The 20,017-nt window shown below is 25.4% G+C and overlaps 1 protein-coding gene across 2 annotated transcripts; it reads right to left on the reverse strand.

The window, feature by feature from the left end:
* Positions 1-176: 176 nt before the first annotated feature.
* LOC130677470 (ubiquitin carboxyl-terminal hydrolase 8-like) lies at positions 177-18,469 on the reverse strand. Of its 2 annotated transcripts, none has more exons than XM_057484245.1 (12): positions 18,322-18,469; positions 17,955-18,247; positions 14,361-14,776; positions 11,928-12,714; positions 11,453-11,610; positions 11,169-11,334; positions 10,889-11,029; positions 6,043-6,279; positions 4,686-4,790; positions 4,394-4,609; positions 2,515-2,840; positions 177-487 (listed from the first exon to the last, which is right to left on the reverse strand). In XM_057484245.1, the coding sequence occupies exons 2-12, from the start codon at positions 18,210-18,212 to the stop codon at positions 361-363; spliced, it is 2,937 nt and encodes a 978-aa protein (XP_057340228.1). In that variant the 5' UTR covers positions 18,213-18,247; positions 18,322-18,469; the 3' UTR covers positions 177-360. The 2 variants fall into 2 exon arrangements, with proteins under 2 accessions (XP_057340228.1, XP_057340224.1); XM_057484241.1 differs by having other exon boundaries at positions 11,142-11,334.
* Between the last annotated feature and the right edge of the window lie 1,548 nt (positions 18,470-20,017).

Here is a 20,017-nt window from a genome sequence, read left to right on the forward strand (position 1 = left end):
TTTAAAATGCAATTAAATAAAGAATTTAAAATGAATACAAGCTTACATTCAAATAAAATTTTTGGTTTAAATATACGTTTTATCTTTTTTTAAATTATTATTACGCAATACTAATTAATAATTATATTATTTACTTTTTATAATCAAAAAAAAAATATTACAGTATTTAAATTATATTATTTATAATAATTAATAATTAATATCAACAATTGCTTACTATAATTTGTTTCTAAATAAACATATATACATAATAATAAATATGGCAGATTATTAAAATTTATAAATTATATTTATAAAATATTTGAAGCCATACTTAATTAATTGTTCAAATATATAATTCATTAAATAATAATTAATTTATTAGTGCGAATTTATAAAGGAATCGTGTCTTATTGATGAGTAAAACAATAAGTAGGCACTGGAGCTTATGTTCTTAACATCTGATTCACTTACAGCTGATACTCGATCATCATCATATTTAAACCATCTATAAATAATTAAATATAAAAATTAATACAGAAAAAAAAAATATTGACCCACATGGAGAAAAAAGTATAGTAAAAATTACAATCCTATAGTAAAATTTACTAATTGATATGAAAAAATCCATTCTGTATTGTAATTATTACTAAACGTTTAGTAAAATTTACTAGTTAGTAATAATTACATAATAAGATATTAAAAGTTACTATACGTAATGTATTTTTTGCTAAGACGATTATATTTTTTACTATTTGTATAGTAAATTTTACTATCAAGTACTATTAATAAATACAAATTTAAGAAAGTAAATTTTCTAATACTCTCTAAACATGAATTAGTGGAAATTTCATTAATTACGTTAGTGAAGTATTATTCACTTCAGAATCAGTGTATTTAAATAACAAATTAGTGAATTCTCACTAATAAATTTAGTACTATAATTTTCACTAGCAAATTAGTGATTTTCACTACTGAACTACCGATATTGTCATAATTTCTACAAGTCAAACTCTTATTCACTTCTTAATTTATGAATTTCACAATTTCACTAGTAACTTTAACTACCAAATAATTAAATATTTTACTAGATATAAATATAATTAATAATTATGGTGCTATTTTTAAAAATTTTAATAAAAAACTTTCAAAATAAAAAAAAATAGAAGTACAGAACAATAATATATTTATATGAAGAATACGTCAATCATAACATCACGGATTTTTTATTTCTTCATCAGTTATTGTTTGGTATCATAACCAATATACTATTTACACTCTCGCGATCACATGCGTAGGTCAGCGCAGTGGATAGCATCAAAGACTTTGAATCGGAAGGATGCAGGTTCGAGCCCAGCAGTCACCGGGATTTTTTCATCAATCAAAATCATGTATACTTCCTCTAAGTAATGATTCTAATACATTAATCACATTTCGAATCTAATTACAAGTGTCTTATATTTTTTTTCGCAATATAATATTTTTTTTCACCGATGAAAAATCAGCGGATTCCCATATTCACTTTTCAATTTAGTGGATTCTCATATTCACTTATCAAATCAGTGAATTCCAATATTCACATATTAATTTAGTGAATATTCACTAATTCTGCGTGGTACGATTGTAGCATTGACAATTAGTGAATATTCACTTAAAATTAGCGAATATTCACTTAAAATTAGTGAATATTCACTTAAAATTAGTGAATATTCACTAATTCTGCGTGGTACGATTGTAGCATTGACAATTAGTGAATATTCACTTTAAATTAGTGAATATTGACTTGAAATTAGTGAATATTCACTAATTCTGCGTGGTACGATTGTAGTATTCACAATTAGTGAATATTCACTTGAAATTAGTGAAAAATCACTAATTCATATTTAGAGAGTACAATATAGGATTTGTTACTATACAAAATATTAAAAATTACTATACGCAATGTATTTTTTGCTAACACGATTATATTTTTTTACTATCTGTATAGTAAATTCTACTATGTATAGATAAAATTAAAAGTTGGTGGGGATAGCATATACAAAGATGTATTACAAGTTCTGAAACTTTTGTTCAAAGGACACATCGGGCCGTCAGACATTGGAAAGAACTCGCGCGCGGGAGATCAGGGTTCGAATCTCGGTTGAATCAAGTGATTTTTTAAAAAACAAAAATCCACACCAACCCCAATACAGATGACAGAAATAATAATAATAATAATCAATAATAATAAAAAGTTGAAAAACTATTAAAAATTTAATTTTATTTTTTTCCATTCTAATATAGTAAAATTTACTAGACGGGATCGTAAAATTTACTAAACGACTTGTAAAATATGCTAATCTGTTTATGAATTTTTCATATAAATCATCAGTGTTTCAAGATTACTATCCAAATTTAGTAATTATTCTCATATTTTTAAGTAAAATTTACTATATTTTTTTCTCCGTGCAGGGAATCAATTTAAATAAACGCGGATTTAAAAAATTACAGTTAAGTACGAAAATAATTGTAGTAGTTAATTAAACAATTACTCACTTTTGATTATTTTTACAATAGGCCGTATAATGCCCGCCATGAATGCCACCAATGTGATGCGAAAGACCGTACAGATCATAACTATAATTTTTGGTACTGTCATTAGCAACAAGATGACGTAACTTAAGATTAACAAGCGGGCATTTAACATAAGTATTTTTTTTAGTCATTATTCCATCAGTTCCACTAAAACGATTCAAATGAATAATAATAATTGGCGGCAATTTTACAAAATCACATTTTTTGGTTGCTGGCCGCGCAACTTTACATTTAGGACACTTCCATTCACTTATACTTTGCTCACTTAAATATTGTCCAATACAATCCTGTTAAAAAAATTTATACATGTTAATAAATTACAGTCTACCGACGCCGGGATTCGAACCCGAGTCCCTCCGATAGCAGACTCGCGTATTTTCTACTTGGTCACTACGTTGATAATTTAAATACTGACGTTTTTTTTAAGGAAATTACTTGGAGTAATTTACCGATTATTTGGAATTTCTGTTACAATTAACCCGTATAAAAAAGTTGCGGTATTCCGCAGGTGATCCGCTGAATATCATGTGGAAGTCATATTTTGACACAAATGTAAATTCCTGATGAATACACAAAGATAGTATAGAAATATACTTCTAGTGATAGATTGTATGAAAAATTCTATTACAAAAAAATTTTTTTTTCTTGCGGGGAAAATACACGGAAAGAAAATTATTGGAAGTTTTCCTATGCATTATAGGAATGGTTCCCATATATTATGGGAACCATCCCCATAATAGTATGAGAATAGTTCCCATACCATTATGGGAATGGTTCCCATAATGGTATGGGAATGGTTCCTATATTGGTATAGGAACAATTCCTATAATATTATGGGAACTATTCCCATAATGTTATGGGAACCATCCATAGTGGTATCATTCCCATAATTATAGGAACTATTCCTATAATTATGAGAAACATTCCTATAATTATAGGAACCATTCCTATAATTATAGGAATAGTTCCTATAATTATGGGAATGATACCCATAACACTATAGGAATGGTTCCCATAATTATAGGAACTATTCCTATAATTATGGGAAACATTCCCATAATATTATAGGAACCATTCCTATAATTATAGGAACCATTCCTATCATTATAGGAACCATTCCTATAGTGTTATGGGTATCATTCCCATAATTATAGGAACTATTCCTATAATTATGGGAAACATTCCTATAATTATAGGAACCATTCCTATCATTATAGGAACCATTCCTATAGTGTTATGGGTATCATTCCCATAATTATAGGAACTATTTCTATAATTATGGGAAACATTCCTATAATCATAGGAACCGCTCCCATAATTTATGGTCGTAATTCCTATGATGGTATAGGAAAAAATTTCACAGAATTATGGGAACCGCTGCCATAATTTTCTTTCCATGAAGGAGTTTTTTTTAGCCGAGTGATCTCGGAGTGGTGGATTTTATTCCACTCCTGTCCGGAGTTTTAACATTTCAATGAATTTATATTAAACTGTTAAACACTTCGCGAATTTTTTTTAGTGTATTGACCTAAAAGAGCTTTAATTAATAAATTTTTCAAATTCATTTTAGTTTAGAAAAAAAAATTGTTTCTGTAGAAAATTTTTTACAGGTGGTTCATTATGACCCAGATATAAAAAAAAATTTACTAAATTTTTGAGGGGGGCCTTCATGCCCCAGGTTCCCCTATTACTTTATTACTGCTGATTGGATACTCACCCGAAAATCATCTGAAATTTATATTTGTGTCAAAATATGACTTCCACATGATATTCAGCTAATCACCTGCGGAATCCCGCAACTTTTTTACACGGGTAATTTAATTTAATGAAGTCTACTTACATACAATTCACATGGTGAATTTTCAGGCACTGAAAGTGTTAAACTATTGAAGGTTTCATAAGTCTCACTATGAAACCCGCAAGATATACATGTACATGTAGAACGTGATTGTCCATTAAATAATTCACTCAACACCGATCTCTTCCCTTCCAATGATTGCTGGTATTGTTTCTCGGCCTCAGTCATCGGAGTATTCGGACGAATTTCTTTGTTATCCTACAGGTCAATTAATAAAAATGTGAGAAATTTCGTGGAAAATCCAAGGATATTTAAAATGAAAATTAATAATTACCGTTCTGAGGGCGAGATGCATCCACTCCAGCAAAAGAATTAAAAATTCGTGTGAATCTTGTTGTTCATTTGTACCAAAGGCGTTACTTAAACTTCCTAACGTCAACTGTAATTTAAAAATATTTTAATTAATAAATACTGACTTAAATTATAATTTATTTTATTTGAATCTTCAATTAATGAATTTAATTAAAAATTTATTGACTACAATTTTATGATCCTGAAGTTAACAGAAGGTAATTTTCGAATTTTTTTTTTCAACAGATAAATTACAAAAAAATAAGAACTAAAAAAATGCACGTAGAAAATTTAAAAAACTATCAGTGCAATTTTTCCAAATATTTTTTAAAAATAATTTACCGTTTTAAAAAAAAATTAAAAAATTATTCAACGTCGGCTAATTTCAGTCTCATAAATAATGAGTGTGAATGTACCAGACATTAGACAAATTTAAAATTATAAATAAACAGAGTAAATAATTTAAAAAATAAAATTTTAAAAAAATGCACTTATTGATTTTTAAATTTTTTAAATGTGCATTTTTTTTAAATTTTATTTTTTAAATTATTTACTCCATTTATTAATAATTTTAACAATTAAAAATTTTTGGATTTTATTTTGAACATTTAAATTTCAAAAAAAAAAAAATCAAAAAATGCACATGTAGAAAATTTAAAAAACTACAGGTGCAATTTTTTCAAATTTTTTTCTTTTTTATAATTTACTGTCTAAAATAAAATCTAAAAATTATTAGACGTCGGCTAACTTCAGGATCATCAAATATTCAATTTTTATTTAACGGAGAGCTCAGTTTTTCCAAGTCACCAAAAGTCTCTACTTAGCTCCGACAATAATTTAATTTATTAAAAAAAATATCAAAATTTCAAGTCGTTTAAAATAAAATTTACTAATAATTCAAAAATTCCCAAACAATTTGTATGATACTCAAGTTAGCCGACGTCCAATAATTTTTGGATTTTTTTTTAAACAATAAATTATAAAAAAAAAATTGCACCTACAGTTTATTAAATTTTCTACATGTGCATATTTTTATTTTTATTTTTTTTAAAAATAATTTACCGTTTAAAAAAAAAATTCAAAAATTATTCGACGTCGGCTAACTTCAGTCTCACACAATTTTAAATATTCAAAAAAATAAAATACCAAAAATTTTTTAGAGACTCGTCTTATTATTTTTAAAAACTGATAACTTCCCTAATTACGCGATAGTAATTTATCACTCATACTCCAAATAATCTCAGTAATAACTTTCTCGATAACCGAAGAGTCAAATCAATAAAAAATAATCAATTATATAAAAGTGTAAATAAATAAATAAATAGATTATTTTTTTTTACCTTGAGTTCGATTGGTGAAATGTGACGTATGGTACCAGTCCACAGTGATTTAATAACTTGGGCAAATGCTGTTACTAATTTTTCATTTTTTCCATAACTACCGTTTTTACTTAACGCATCTTCGTAACTGTTGTTTCTGAAGTACGTTGACAAATATGGAGTGTTACTTAAACACTGAATTATCGAGCTCATGTAACATGAATTGCCAAGATTTTTTAATCCAGTTGTACCTCGTTGCTAAAAAAAAAATTTTATTATTAAACTTAATCATGATCCAGAAGTTCACAGACAATTTAAAATTTTCAGATTTTTTTTTGCACAATAAATTACAAAAAAAAAAAAACTAAAAAAATGCACATGTAGAGAATTTAAAAAACTGTGGGTGGAATTTTTCCAAATATTTTTTTTTTAATAATTTATTGTGCGAAAAAAAAATCAAAAATTATTTGACGTTTGCTAACTTCAGTATCATATTTAATTATGATCCAAAAGTTAGCAGACAATTAAAAATTTTTGGATTTTTTTTTCAACAAATCAATTGCAAAAAAAAAAAAAATAAAAAAATGCACATATAGAAAATAAAAAAATCTACAAGTGCAATTTTTCAAATTATTTTTTTTTTTATAATTTGTTATTTTTTTTAAATTTCAAAAATTATTTGACGTTTGCTAACTTCAGTATCATATTTAATTATGATCCAAAAGTTAGCATACAATTAAAAATGTTTGGATTTTTTTTTCAACAAATCAATTGCAAAAAAAAAAAAAATAAAAAAATGCACATATAGAAAATAAAAAAATCTACAAGTGTAATTTTTCAAATTATTTTTTTTTTTATAATTTGTTATTTTTTTTAAATTTCAAAAATTATTTGACGTTTGCTAACTTCAGTATCATATTTAATTATGATCCAAAAGTTAGCAGACAATTAAAAATTTTTGGATTTTTTTTTCAACAAATCAATTGCAAAAAAAAAAAAAAAAAAAATGCACATATAGAAAATAAAAAAATCTACAAGTGCAATTTTTCAAAATATTTTTTTTTCATAATTTGTTATTTTTTTTAAATTTCAAAAATTATTTGACGTTTGCTAACTTCAGTATCATATTTAATTATGATCCAAAAGTTAGCAGACAATTAAAAATTTTTGGATTTTTTTTTCACCAAATAAATTGCAAAAAAAAAAAAAAAAAAAAAATGCACATGTAGAAAATAAAAAAATCTACAAGTGCAATTTTTCAAATTATTTTTTTTTTTATAATTTGTTATTTTTTTTAAATTTCAAAAATTATTTGACGTTTGCTAACTTCAGTATCATATTTAATTATGATCCAAAAGTTAGCATACAATTAAAAATGTTTGGATTTTTTTTTCAACAAATCAATTGCAAAAAAAAAAAAAATAAAAAAATGCACATATAGAAAATAAAAAAATCTACAAGTGTAATTTTTCAAATTATTTTTTTTTTTATAATTTGTTATTTTTTTTAAATTTCAAAAATTATTTGACGTTTGCTAACTTCAGTATCATATTTAATTATGATCCAAAAGTTAGCAGACAATTAAAAATTTTTGGATTTTTTTTTCAACAAATCAATTGCAAAAAAAAAAAAAAAAAAAATGCACATATAGAAAATAAAAAAATCTACAAGTGCAATTTTTCAAAATATTTTTTTTTCATAATTTGTTATTTTTTTTAAATTTCAAAAATTATTTGACGTTTGCTAACTTCAGTATCATATTTAATTATGATCCAAAAGTTAGCAGACAATTAAAAATTTTTGGATTTTTTTTTCACCAAATAAATTGCAAAAAAAAAAAAAAAAAAAAAATGCACATGTAGAAAATAAAAAAATCTACAAGTGCAATTTTTCAAATTATTTTTTTTTTTATAATTTGTTATTTTTTTTAAATTTCAAAAATTATTTGACGTTTGCTAACTTCAGTATCATATTTAATTACCTTCTTAAATTGTATGACAATATGGAACGGAGCTAATTTTTTATAAATATAAACCATATTTTATAAAATTCGTAAATAAAAAAATAAATCATAATTTTTTTATCACGAATTAATAAACAATTTAATTATTTTTTCTTGATAATTTAAATTATTTAAATTTGAAAAATTTTTTGTCATTAACATTTTTAGTAAATAATTAACTGAGAAACTTTAGTGTTGTGAGTAAAGTTCGGCGGGTAAAGTGTCAGAGTTTAAATAGTAAATAAATTACGATATAATAAAATGTTACGTCACAGAGCAAGTGGTTTTTGTTGTTTTAAAATAAATTACTACTACTATCGGATTTAATGGGATTCCGAAGCCTCATCGATAACTCGTTTTTTCGTACACGTGTTTTTATATAAAAAATATATATAGATATTTGTATATCAACATTTTGTACATGTGTATTTAAAATTTTATTTATTTAATAAAAATTCTACAGAATTTATTTAAATAAAAAATTGAGCGCGAAAAATTTGAATTTGAAAAAAAGTTTTTTGGTCGAATTTAATTAAGTAAAAAATTAATGACACAATTAAGCGCGAATGCTGCAGACTAAACTCGACGTTTGAGTAAATTTAAAAATACCCAGTTATTTAAATAAAAAATTGAGCGCGAAAAATTTGAATTTGAAAAAAACTTTTATTTTTTTAAAATTTAATTTAGTAAAAAATTAATGACACAATTAAGCGCGAATGCTGCAGACTGAACTTGACGTTTGAGTAAATTTAAAAATACCCAGTGATTTAAATAAAAAATTGAGCGCGAAAAATTTGAATTTGAAAAAAAATTTTATTTTTTTTAAATTCAATTTAGTAAAAAATTAATGACACAATTAAGCGCGAATGCTGCAGACAAAACTTGACGTTTGAGTAAATTTAAAAATACCCAGTTATATAAATAAAAAATTGAGCGCGAAAAATTTGAATTTGAAAAAAAATTTATTTTTTTTAAATTTAATTTTGTAAAAAATTAATGACACAATTAAGCGCGAATGCTGCAGACTGAACTTGACGTTTGAGTAAATTTAAAAATACCCAGTTATTTAAATAAAAAAATTTACGTAAACAAGATTTATTTCGTTTCCTTAAAGATAATGATAATAATAATGATATAAATAAATAATTAAATCAACAAGTTAATAAATAAAGTAATAACTTACTAGATTATAGATGTCGACATAAAAAAATCTAATTTGTACCATATTAAAAAAATTAATAACCTTCGGTTACTAATTATCGATTAATTATATAATAAAATATCACAACATTTTGGAAAAATATATAAATCTTAACTTAATTAATTTCTAATCTAACTCGGACTAAAACTCTCATTAAACTGACAAGTAATGTAATGGCATGTGATAAAAAAATTTATCTTACGTTAAAATGTCCCTCGTAAGATTAAAAAATAAAAAAAACCCAAGGTCAATTTCTCAATCTTTGATAATTATTTTCAATTCATCTCATATATCATTATCATCAAATATTTATTTTATTTTTTATATTTACTCAAACTTCTGTTTAATTTTTTTTTATTTTTTTTACGCTGCTCTTATTAATTTAAACATTTACTCAGTACACAATGTATGAGATCTTCAGCGAATAAAATTTTAATATGAGAGTTTTAAATCCTCTTATAGTTTAAACGAATTAACTGTCAACGTCATTTGTCATAAAATATCTTATTTAATATTTATATATTTATTTTTTTCATATTATTCAATTTTTTGTTTTAATTTTACAAAGTTATGTAATTACTTTTTTTTTAATTAGTTAATTATTAAATTTTTTTTTTTAATTTAAAATGAGGTGTAGTAATTTTTTTTTAATTCACGTGTTCAAATAATTGATCACGTGGGTAAATATGTTTTTTTACTGCGTTTGAATAATTTATTTTACAAATAAATATATCATTAATATTTATAATAAAAAATTAGTTATTTTATTTTTAATTTCTGGACTGCAAATTTTTTTTTTTAAATGCAGGGAAAAAATGGATGTCACAGCTGAGTTTGTGATGAAATTTCCTGTTATTGGAGTACCCACATCAATATATTGCGATAAAGTCAGGGATGAAGATCAGCTCGCGGTTAATTCGCGGTCGACTCGCGGATTTTGAGGAGTAAATTATTATATTTAAATGTAATGTTGTGGGTATTCATTTTACAGGAAATTTTGTCTACTTTAAGAAAATAAATACTGATTTGTCAAAAAAAAATTATTTTAAAAAAAAACTTGACTATGACAGCTCGATTTATGATAAAATTTCCTGTTATTGGAGTACCCACATCAATATATTGCGATAAAGTCAGGGATGAAGATCAGCTCGCGGTTAATTCGCGGTCGACTCGCGGTTTTTGAGGAGTAAATTATTTTATTCAAATGTAATGTTGTGGGTATTCATTTTACAGGGAATTTTGTCTACTTTAAGAAAATAAATACTGATTTGTCAAAAAAAAATTATTTAAAAAAATACTTGACTATGACAGTTCGATTTATGATAAAATTTTCGGGTAATTGAGTACCCACATCAATATATTGCGATAAAGTCAGGAATGAAGATCAGCTCGCGGTTAATTCGCGGTCGACTCGCGGATTTTAAGGAGTAAATTATTTTATTTAAATGTAATGTTGTGGGTATTCATTTTACAGGGAATTTTGTCTACTTTAAGAAAATAAATACTGATTTTTCGAAAAAAAATTATTTAAGAAAAAACTTGACTATGACAGCTCGATTTATGATAAAATTTCCGGGTAATTGAGTACCCACATCAATATATTCGGATAAAACTTTTGCTGTATATCATCTCGCGGTTAATTAATAATTAAATAAATATCTTACCATATTATCCATAAAAACTGGTTTCATATGAGAAAGATTTGAGTCATCAACAGATTTATTATAATTGTTGCCATATTGATTTTTACGTAAATCCGAGGGCTTGGATGACCGATCAAATGTTGGCTTTTTCAAATTTTCATACTATAAATTAAATAAGAAATTTATTAAAAAAATTAATGAAAATATATACAGATAATAACGTAAATATATTTGAAAATGTGGTAATAAAAGAATAGTAATAAATAATATTTACGTCTCTGGTTAATTTAATCTTTTTTACCTGGGCGAGATTTGGGCTTGACAAAGATCTTTTTAAATCAGAGTTTATTGTTACCGTAGCATCTTCTGATTTTAATGGCTCTTTATATATTTCATTGTCATATTTATTTGTTTTATTTTTATTAAATTCTTCTCTTTCTGTTATTATTTTTTCGATATTTTTCAAGCTAAAAATAAACCAAATCCAATAAATAAACAAATTTTATTTATAAATACAAAAACTTGGTAAATATTTTATTTTATATTTATTAAAAATTATTAAATTCATTTATTTACAATACTTACACTTCTTCACGCTTTAATTGAGTCTCTTTAATTCGATTTTCTATATCCCCATATCGAATATCTAATTTTGTTTCTTCGGCAGAACAATACGCAAGTTTATTTTTAAGTGAAACTTTTTTATCATTTACCTGTCGTTTATTATATTTTTTATCTGTAAGCTAAAAACAATTTAATTCATTAATTAATTAAATAAATAAATAATTATAAGCAAGTGTCAGTTGTCTTATTTTTAATTTCCACAATTTTTTTTTTTTTTTGAGGGCAAAAAAAAAATGATTCTGACAGTTGAATTTGTGATGGAATTCCCTCTCATTTGAGTACCCACATCAATATATTTAAATCAAGTCACCGTTAACGATCAATTCGCGGTTAATTCGCGGCCAGGTAAGAATAATATGACTTTATCGAAATATATCGATGTGGGTACTCATTCGAGAAGAAATTTCATGTACATTAAGAAAATAAAAACACTAACTATTTTTTCAAGTGTTTCTTTGACAAGATTTCTCTCCTGTATTTTTTCCGCGGTATCAACGTCGTCTTTAACCAACTCAAGGATCCCCTGTTCAATTCTGTACCACTGATTTTCTAATTTCTCTTGATATTCAGCAAGATCATTACGTTGCTTCAAAATTTCAAAGTACTCCAAAATATCCGGATCCTTATTGGTAGGTTTCTTAGTACGATCAATTACTGGCATACTTGTTTTAACTTTAGCAGTAAATTTAGTTCTCGTATCATCATTATCACTATTATTATCAAAGCTATTACTTTTACTTGTATCAATGTCTATTTGATTAAAATCTTGTGACAGCCGTGAAACTGAATTACTTATTTCGTCTAATGTCTCATTAATTTCAGTAATACGTTTAGGATTAAATCTACCAGTGGTAGATTCAGGTCGCTTTGGATCTGTGTTCAAGTAACTAGGATATTCTATCTTCGGCATTACATCATACTCGGGATGGTCATCCCAATCTGATGGACAGGTGACATTCGGATCAGTTACAAATTGCGGATAGACATTTATCCATTCGTTGAAACCACCTTCGAGCATCACGAGATCGCCTTTAGTTTTTCCTGGATCCCATTTTGTTAATATTTCTTTCATCAACGCTATTGGGCTAGACGGTTTTAATTTATCATGAGTTGTATGCCAGTCTACTAGTACCAATAAATCGATGTATTGTTTGCTGCGTTCTTCATAAAGTGTTACATCATTAGGATCCTTAATGTAATTGGAATATTTCGTAGCAACAGAGCTGCAAAAAAAAATTGATAAATGAAATTTTTTTTTCCCGAGATATTTTATTTTTATTATCATAAAAATCTGTAAGTTTTATAAGCAATAAAATTTCGTAATAAAAAAAAGTGTTAATTACATTATTATCTTATCTAATTATTTGAGGTTTGTTATTAATTAGTTGACTAATGATAAGAACGCAAAATCAGACCTCTGCGTTATGCGAAAAAAAAAAATAAACAAGTCCTGTATAACTTCTGAGACAATGTAATTTTTTTGTGATAATTAAAGTGATTTGAACAGTAATTAGTAAACCCTCTGGAGATACGACTTGATATATTTATGTAGATTAGAGTGTCTCAAAAAATCGACTTTTTTTTTTCTTGAAGAACATTGAAAAATCGACAGAGTATCTCTAGACAAAGACCCTGTTAAAATATGAGACCTTAATATTAATATTTAAAGCTGGCGATTCACGATTTTATATTTTCCATTTAAATAACATGGGAAAAAAAAATTTTAATTTTGGAATTTTATACCTCGGCGATGGCTTATTGAACAGATAAGTTCAGGATATATTTTTGTAGGGAATTGAACGCTCTACAAAAAAAGTCTCTTATCATTTTTTGATAAATCCATCTGTTGAAAAGTTATTGGAGCTCGAAGTCAAGTTAGAGTAAATTTCGAGATCTTTTTACTTTTCCGGCGAAACTATCAGACTTATCATAAAATGTCATGAGATCTTTTTTGTAGACAATTTTATTTCCTACAAATTATCATTGATAAATTTTTTTCAAATTCTGCATTTTTTTCTAGTTGTTTCCATTTTAATGCCAAGCTCTTAAAATCGATCAGAACACTACTTTTTTAGAAGCTTGGCATTAAAATGGAAATAACTAGAAAAAAATTCAGAATTTGAAAAAAATTTATCAATGATAATTTGTAGGAAATAAAATTGTCTACAAAAAAGATCTCATGACATTTTATGATAAGTCCGATAGTTTCGCCGGAAAAGTAAAAAGATCTCGAAATTTACTCTAACTTGACTTCGAGCTCCAATAACTTTTCAACAGATGGATTTATCAAAAAATGATAAGAGACTTTTTTTGTAGAGCGTTCAATTCCCTACAAAAATCTATCCTGAACTTATCCGTTCAATAAGCCATCGCCGAGGTATAAAATTCCAAAATTAAAATTTTTTTTCCCACATTATTTAAATGGAAAATAGAAAATCATGAATCGCCACCTTTAAATATTAATATTAAGGTCTCATATTTTAACAGGGTCTTTATCTAGAGATACTCTGTCGATTTTTCAATGTTCTTCAAGAAAAAAAAAAAAAGTCGATTTTTTTAGACACTCTAATGTATATAAATATATATGTATATATTTATGCATAGTTGAATTAGTGATGAAATTTCCTGTTGTTTGAGTACCTACATCAATATATTTGGATAAATTCATTGTTACCGATCAACTCGCGGCCAACTCGCGATCAACTCGCGGGTATTGAACAATTTAATGACTTTACTTAAATATTATGTTGTGGGTACTCATTTTACAGGGAATTCCATCAACTTTAAGAAAATAATATTCGTTTATTTATTTTATGAAAAAAAAATTTATCAATGTTAAAATTTTTTAAAATAAATATAATAAACTTACCCAAGGTGGATACAACTTTCAGGTATATTAATACAATTCCTCGCTTGAATTCGTGACAATTTGTAATCATTTTCAGGTCTGACATCCAGTATCAAAGTTCTACTGTTGCTTATTGCTGGGAATAATTCTTGACATTTTATAAAACCTTCCAATTGATTTTTATTATCACTATCATTGATAATTTTATTATTGCTATTGTTATTAATATTATTATTATTATTTATTTTAATAACATTATTGTTATTATTATTATTGTTATTATGAACAGGTTCGTCATCTGGAATGTCGGGACAACTAGAAAGTTTGTCGAGGTATGAATCTTCATCTTGTTTTTTATTTTTTGGTTCGCTTATCACTTGTTGATCAGATTTTAATTTTGTTAATAAACTATCTACGAGAGCTTTAACCTCTTCAATCTGTTAATTTGTAAGAAAATAATTAATTATAGTTGGGATAATATATAAATATAGAGGTGTACAAATTGTATGATCCTAAAGTTAGCAGTTAAAAATTTTTGAATTTATTTTTTAACGACTTAATTTTTAAAAAAATAAAAATAAAAATATGCACATGTAGAAAATTTAATAAACTGTAGGTGCAATTTTTTTTTTATAATTTATTGTTTCAAAAAAAATCCAAAAATTATTGGACGTCGGCTAACTGCTGTATCATACAAATTGTTTGGGAATTTTTGAATTATTAGTAAATTTTATCTTAAACGACTTGAAATTTTGATATTTTTTTCAATAAATCAAATTATTGTCGGAGCTAAGTAGAGACTTTTGGTGACTTGAAAAAACTGAGCTCTCCGTTAAATAAAAATTGAATATTTGATAATCCTGAAGTTAGCCGACGTCTAATAATTTTTAGATTTTATTTTAGACAGTAAATTATAAAAAAAAAAAATTTGAAAAAATTGCACCTGTAGTTTTTTAAATTTTCTACATGTGCATTTTTTGATTTTTTTTTTTTTAAATTTAAATGTTCAAAATAAAATCCAAAAATTTTTAATTGTCTGCTAACTTCAGGATCGTGAATATTTGACATGAGTGTATGTAGCAGACAGACAAATTTAAAATTATTAATAAATGGAATAAATAATTCAAAAAATAAAATTTTAAAAAAATGTACATTTAAAAAATTAAGAAATCAATAAGTGCATTTTTTTTAAATTTATTTTTTAAATTATTTACTCTGTTTATTTATAATTTTAAATTTGTCTGATGTCTGGTACATTCACACTCATTATTTGACGGCTGTCATAAACAATAGGATGGGGCGAAAATCTGCTTTTTTAAAATTTTCATTATTAATACCAAAAATATTTTTCTTTGTACAGAAAAAAAATTTTTGGGAAAACAAAAAAAATTTAGGTCGATATAGACTCGCCAAATCCCGCTAAAGTTAGAAGTTGTTTAAAATTTTTTTTCCATCTTATTTTGATCGGAAATTTAATTCTCTAGAAAAAAGGTCCTATAATAAAATTACATAAAGTTGATAGTTACTGAGATAATTGCAATTTTGCTCTAAAAAATATAATTTTTCAAGATATTATAAATTTTTCAGGGTAAAAAATAAATTTTATCATAAAAATTTAATAGGAAATTCAATTTTCTACAAAACAGACCTAATAAAAATTAATTCAAAGTTGATAGTCACAAAGATACTAGCGATTCTTGGTGAAAGCCACCAAATAACGAAAAATGTGAATATCTAAACATAAAACTGCCGGTTTCTGAATAAATATAAATTTCAAGTTTTTACCAGAGGGCCAATTTTGTAAGAAATTTGATTTTCCATGAAATTTATACGATAAAATTCATATTTTACCTTAAAAAATTTATAATATCTTGATAAATTATATTTTATGTACCTGAAGATCGGAGCGTTTTTCGCGCAACGAAAATGAAAAAATTTATGTAATTTGACAGCTTAAGGAGTAGTTGGGGGTGGCTGCAATTTTTATCTGACGTACTAACGTCTATGCGAAACATTTCAGAAATCTATATTCAGTAGATTTTTTACTGTTCATTTGATTTGTTTTTTCGTTCCACGGAAAACGTTCCGATTTTCTGGTACATTATATTTTTTAGAACAAAATTGCAATTATCTCAGTAACTATCAACTTTACGTAATTTTACTATAAGACTTTTTTTGTAGAGAATTAAATTTTCGATCAGACTAAGTTGGAAAAAAAATTTTAAACTTCTAACTTTGGCGGGATTTGACGAGCCTAAAATATCGACCTAAATTTTTTTTTGTACAAAGAAAAATATTTTTGGTATTAATAATGAAAATTCAAAAAAAGCGGATTTTCGGCCCGCCCTAATAAACAATTCAAAAATTTACAGTAAAAATGAATGATACTGAAGTTAGCTGACGTCTAATAATTTTTGGATTTTTTTTCAGACGATAAACTATAAAAAAACAATATTTAAAAAAATTGCACCTGTAGTTTTGAAAATTTTCTACATGTGCGTAATTTCATTTTATTTTTTTGCAATTGATTTTTTGAAAAACAAAAATTCAAAAATTTTCAAATGTCTGCCAACTTCAGGATCATAAAAATTCATGATACTGAAGTTAGCTGACGCCTAATAATTTTTGGATTTTCTTATAGACAGTAAATTATTAAAAAAAAAATTTAAAAAATTGCACATGTAGTTTTTAAAATTTTCTACATGTGGATATTTTTATTTTTCATTTTTTTGTAACTGGTTTGTTGAAAAAAAAAATCAGTAAATTTTTAATTGTCTGCTGACTTTAGAATCATAAAAATTCAAAGTAGAATTCTGTCCCGTGTAAAAAAAAACTCGTTCCAAAAAGATTCCAAAAAAGTTCCGCATATGGAACTTCTAAACATGAGACAGATTAGAACTTCGAATGGAACTTTTTTGGAACGTTAGTAATTTTGATGGTAAAAAAAAAGTTGTTATGAGCAAATTTAGAGTCAAAAAAGGACGTTTTTGGAATTTTTTGGAATTTTTTATGGACGTTTTTTTTAGTTCTATAAAAAATTCAAAAGTAGTGATTTTTGAACTATTTTGGCATGTTTTTGGAACGTCTTTATTCTACAAAAGATACAAAAGAAGTGATTTTGGAAAGTTTTTGGAACGCCTTTTTAGTCCATAAAAAGTCAAAAGTGATGATTCTGGAACTTTTTTGGGATGTTTTTGGAACATCTACTTTAGTTCTATAATAGGTTGTTAAGTAACGATTTTTGAACCATTTTTGAATGTTTTTGGAACGTCTTTTTTAGCTTTCGAAAAAGGCCAAAAGTGGTGATTATGGAACTTTTTTGGAATATCCATTTAAAATTCCAAAAATTTCTAAGAACGTTCTTTTTTGACTCTAAATTCACTCATAAAAACTTTTTATTTACCATCAAAATGACTAACGTTCAAAAAAAGTTCCATTCGAAGTTCTAATCTGTCTCATGTTTAGAAGTTCCACATGCAGAACTTTTTTTGAATCTTTTTGGAACAAATTTTTTTTACACGGGGTAGGAAATCCAAGTTTTTAAAAAATCAAAATAAATTTTTGAATTTTTAATTAAAATTTGAGTGGTCTCATGACTATAAATTATTTACTCACTTGTTTAGGCACAATTTGTTGATAATTATTAGGGGCATCATTATACGCTTTTTGTTTTTTAGCCCATGCTACTATATTTAAGTAACGTTTGAAAAATACATATGAGCTTTCATATTTATTTATATTTTTGTTTTTTAAACCTTCTTCATATATCATAGGTAGTCGGGAAGCAACATCTTTTAATTTTTTGTTCGTGAAATCTACTTTAGCTTTATTATTTAATCTTGTTATCAATGAATTTTCACAGTCATTTGACATTTTATATTTTTATGTATTCATTTAAATTTACTGTTCTGAAAGTAATTAACAATTCGTTTAATAAATAAAAATCTTGTAGGTTAGTTTATTTTTAAAAATTAATACTCACTGATAAAAATAGTAATGGGAAATATTTATTATTTATCACTTGTAAATTATTTAGCTTACGTATTTATTATAAAAAATTTTCATGTTTTTTTTTACCATAAAATATATATGAGTAACTACAATTAATTTGTAGACGTCTATGAATATTAGAATTAGACAGACTATTGGTGGGTTTCTATAAAAAATCGTCGCTGTCTTTAAAAAAAAATTTTCGCGCGTGCGCAAATGGCGGTGCGCTCATTTATTTGAGCGCGAATATTTAAAAAATTTTAGCGGGATTCAAACCCGGTGATTCGGATCCCAAATGTCCTTGAATTCAATGACATGAAAGTTAGCTGACGTCTAATAATTTTTGAATTTTTTTTAAACGGTAAATTATTAAAAAAAAAATATTTGGAAAAATTGCACCTGTAGTTTTTTAAATTTTCTACATGTGCATATTTTTATTTTTTTGGAATTGATGCTGCTTTATTTTAAATCCGACTTTCCGTCCAAGTTACCGCAGAATTTTTCAAAAAATTGTAATGATTCGGGATGATCCTGAAGTTAGCAGACATTTAAAAATTTTTGAATTTTTGTATTTAAATAAATCAATTGTAAAAAAATAAAATAAAAATATGCACATGTAGAAAATTTTAAAAACTACCGGTGCAATTTTTTCAAATTTTTTTTTTTTCATAATTTATCGTTTAAAAAAAATTCAAAAATTATTAGACGTCTGCTAACTTTAGTATCATTGATTCGGGTCTTGATCAACTCGTAGTGATGACGGCTACTCATCTTCAGTGAAATTACCATATATTTAATTAATTTCTCTGCATTGCACATCAAAAGTTCTCTTTACATAAGAAAAATTGAATTTTCAAAACAGGTGTAAAAAATACTCATTTTTGAATGAGTGTAAAGTAGCAGACATCAGACACATTTAAAATTACAAATAAAAAAAAAATATTTATAACAAATACTAGGGTGTTTCAAAAAAAAAAAATTTTTTTTTGGTTTGCAAAAATTGAAAGTCTGAAAATAAAAATTTCGGTGCCAACCCGAGCTCTTAATAATGATATTAAGATTTGCCTCAATCCATTTTTCTATTTTCCATTTAAATAATACGGGAAAAAAAATTTTTTTTTTAGAATTTTCTAGCTTACAGACCAACGGATTTTTATGCGCAATAAAACTTTGTGTAGGAAATTGAACGCTCTGCAAAAAAAGTCTCTTATGATTTTTTGATAAATCCCACTGTTCAAAAGTTATTTAAGTTTCAAGTCAAATTTATAGTAAATTTTGAGATCTTTTCACTTTTCCGGCGAAACTATCAGTCGTATTACAAAATGTCATAGAAACTTTTTTTTAGATAATTTTATTCCTTACAAATTATTATAAATAAAATTTTTCGAAATTCTGCGTTGTTTTCAAGTTATGTCCATTTCAATGTCAAGCTCTTAAAAAAATAGATTTCTGATTAATTTTAAGAGCTTGACATTAAAATTAAAATAAACTGAAAACAATGCGGAATTTCGAAAAATTTTATTTATAATAATTTGTAAGGAATAAAATTGTCTACAAAAAAGTTTCTATGACATTTTGTAATAAGACTGATAGTTTCGCCGGAAAAGTGAAAAGATCTCAAAATTTACTATAAATTTGACTTGAAACTTAAATAACTTTTGAACAGTGGGATTTATCAAAAAATGATT

This window comes from Microplitis mediator, chromosome 1, assembly GCF_029852145.1.
Source record: "Microplitis mediator isolate UGA2020A chromosome 1, iyMicMedi2.1, whole genome shotgun sequence".
Lineage (NCBI taxonomy): Eukaryota > Metazoa > Arthropoda > Insecta > Hymenoptera > Braconidae > Microplitis > Microplitis mediator.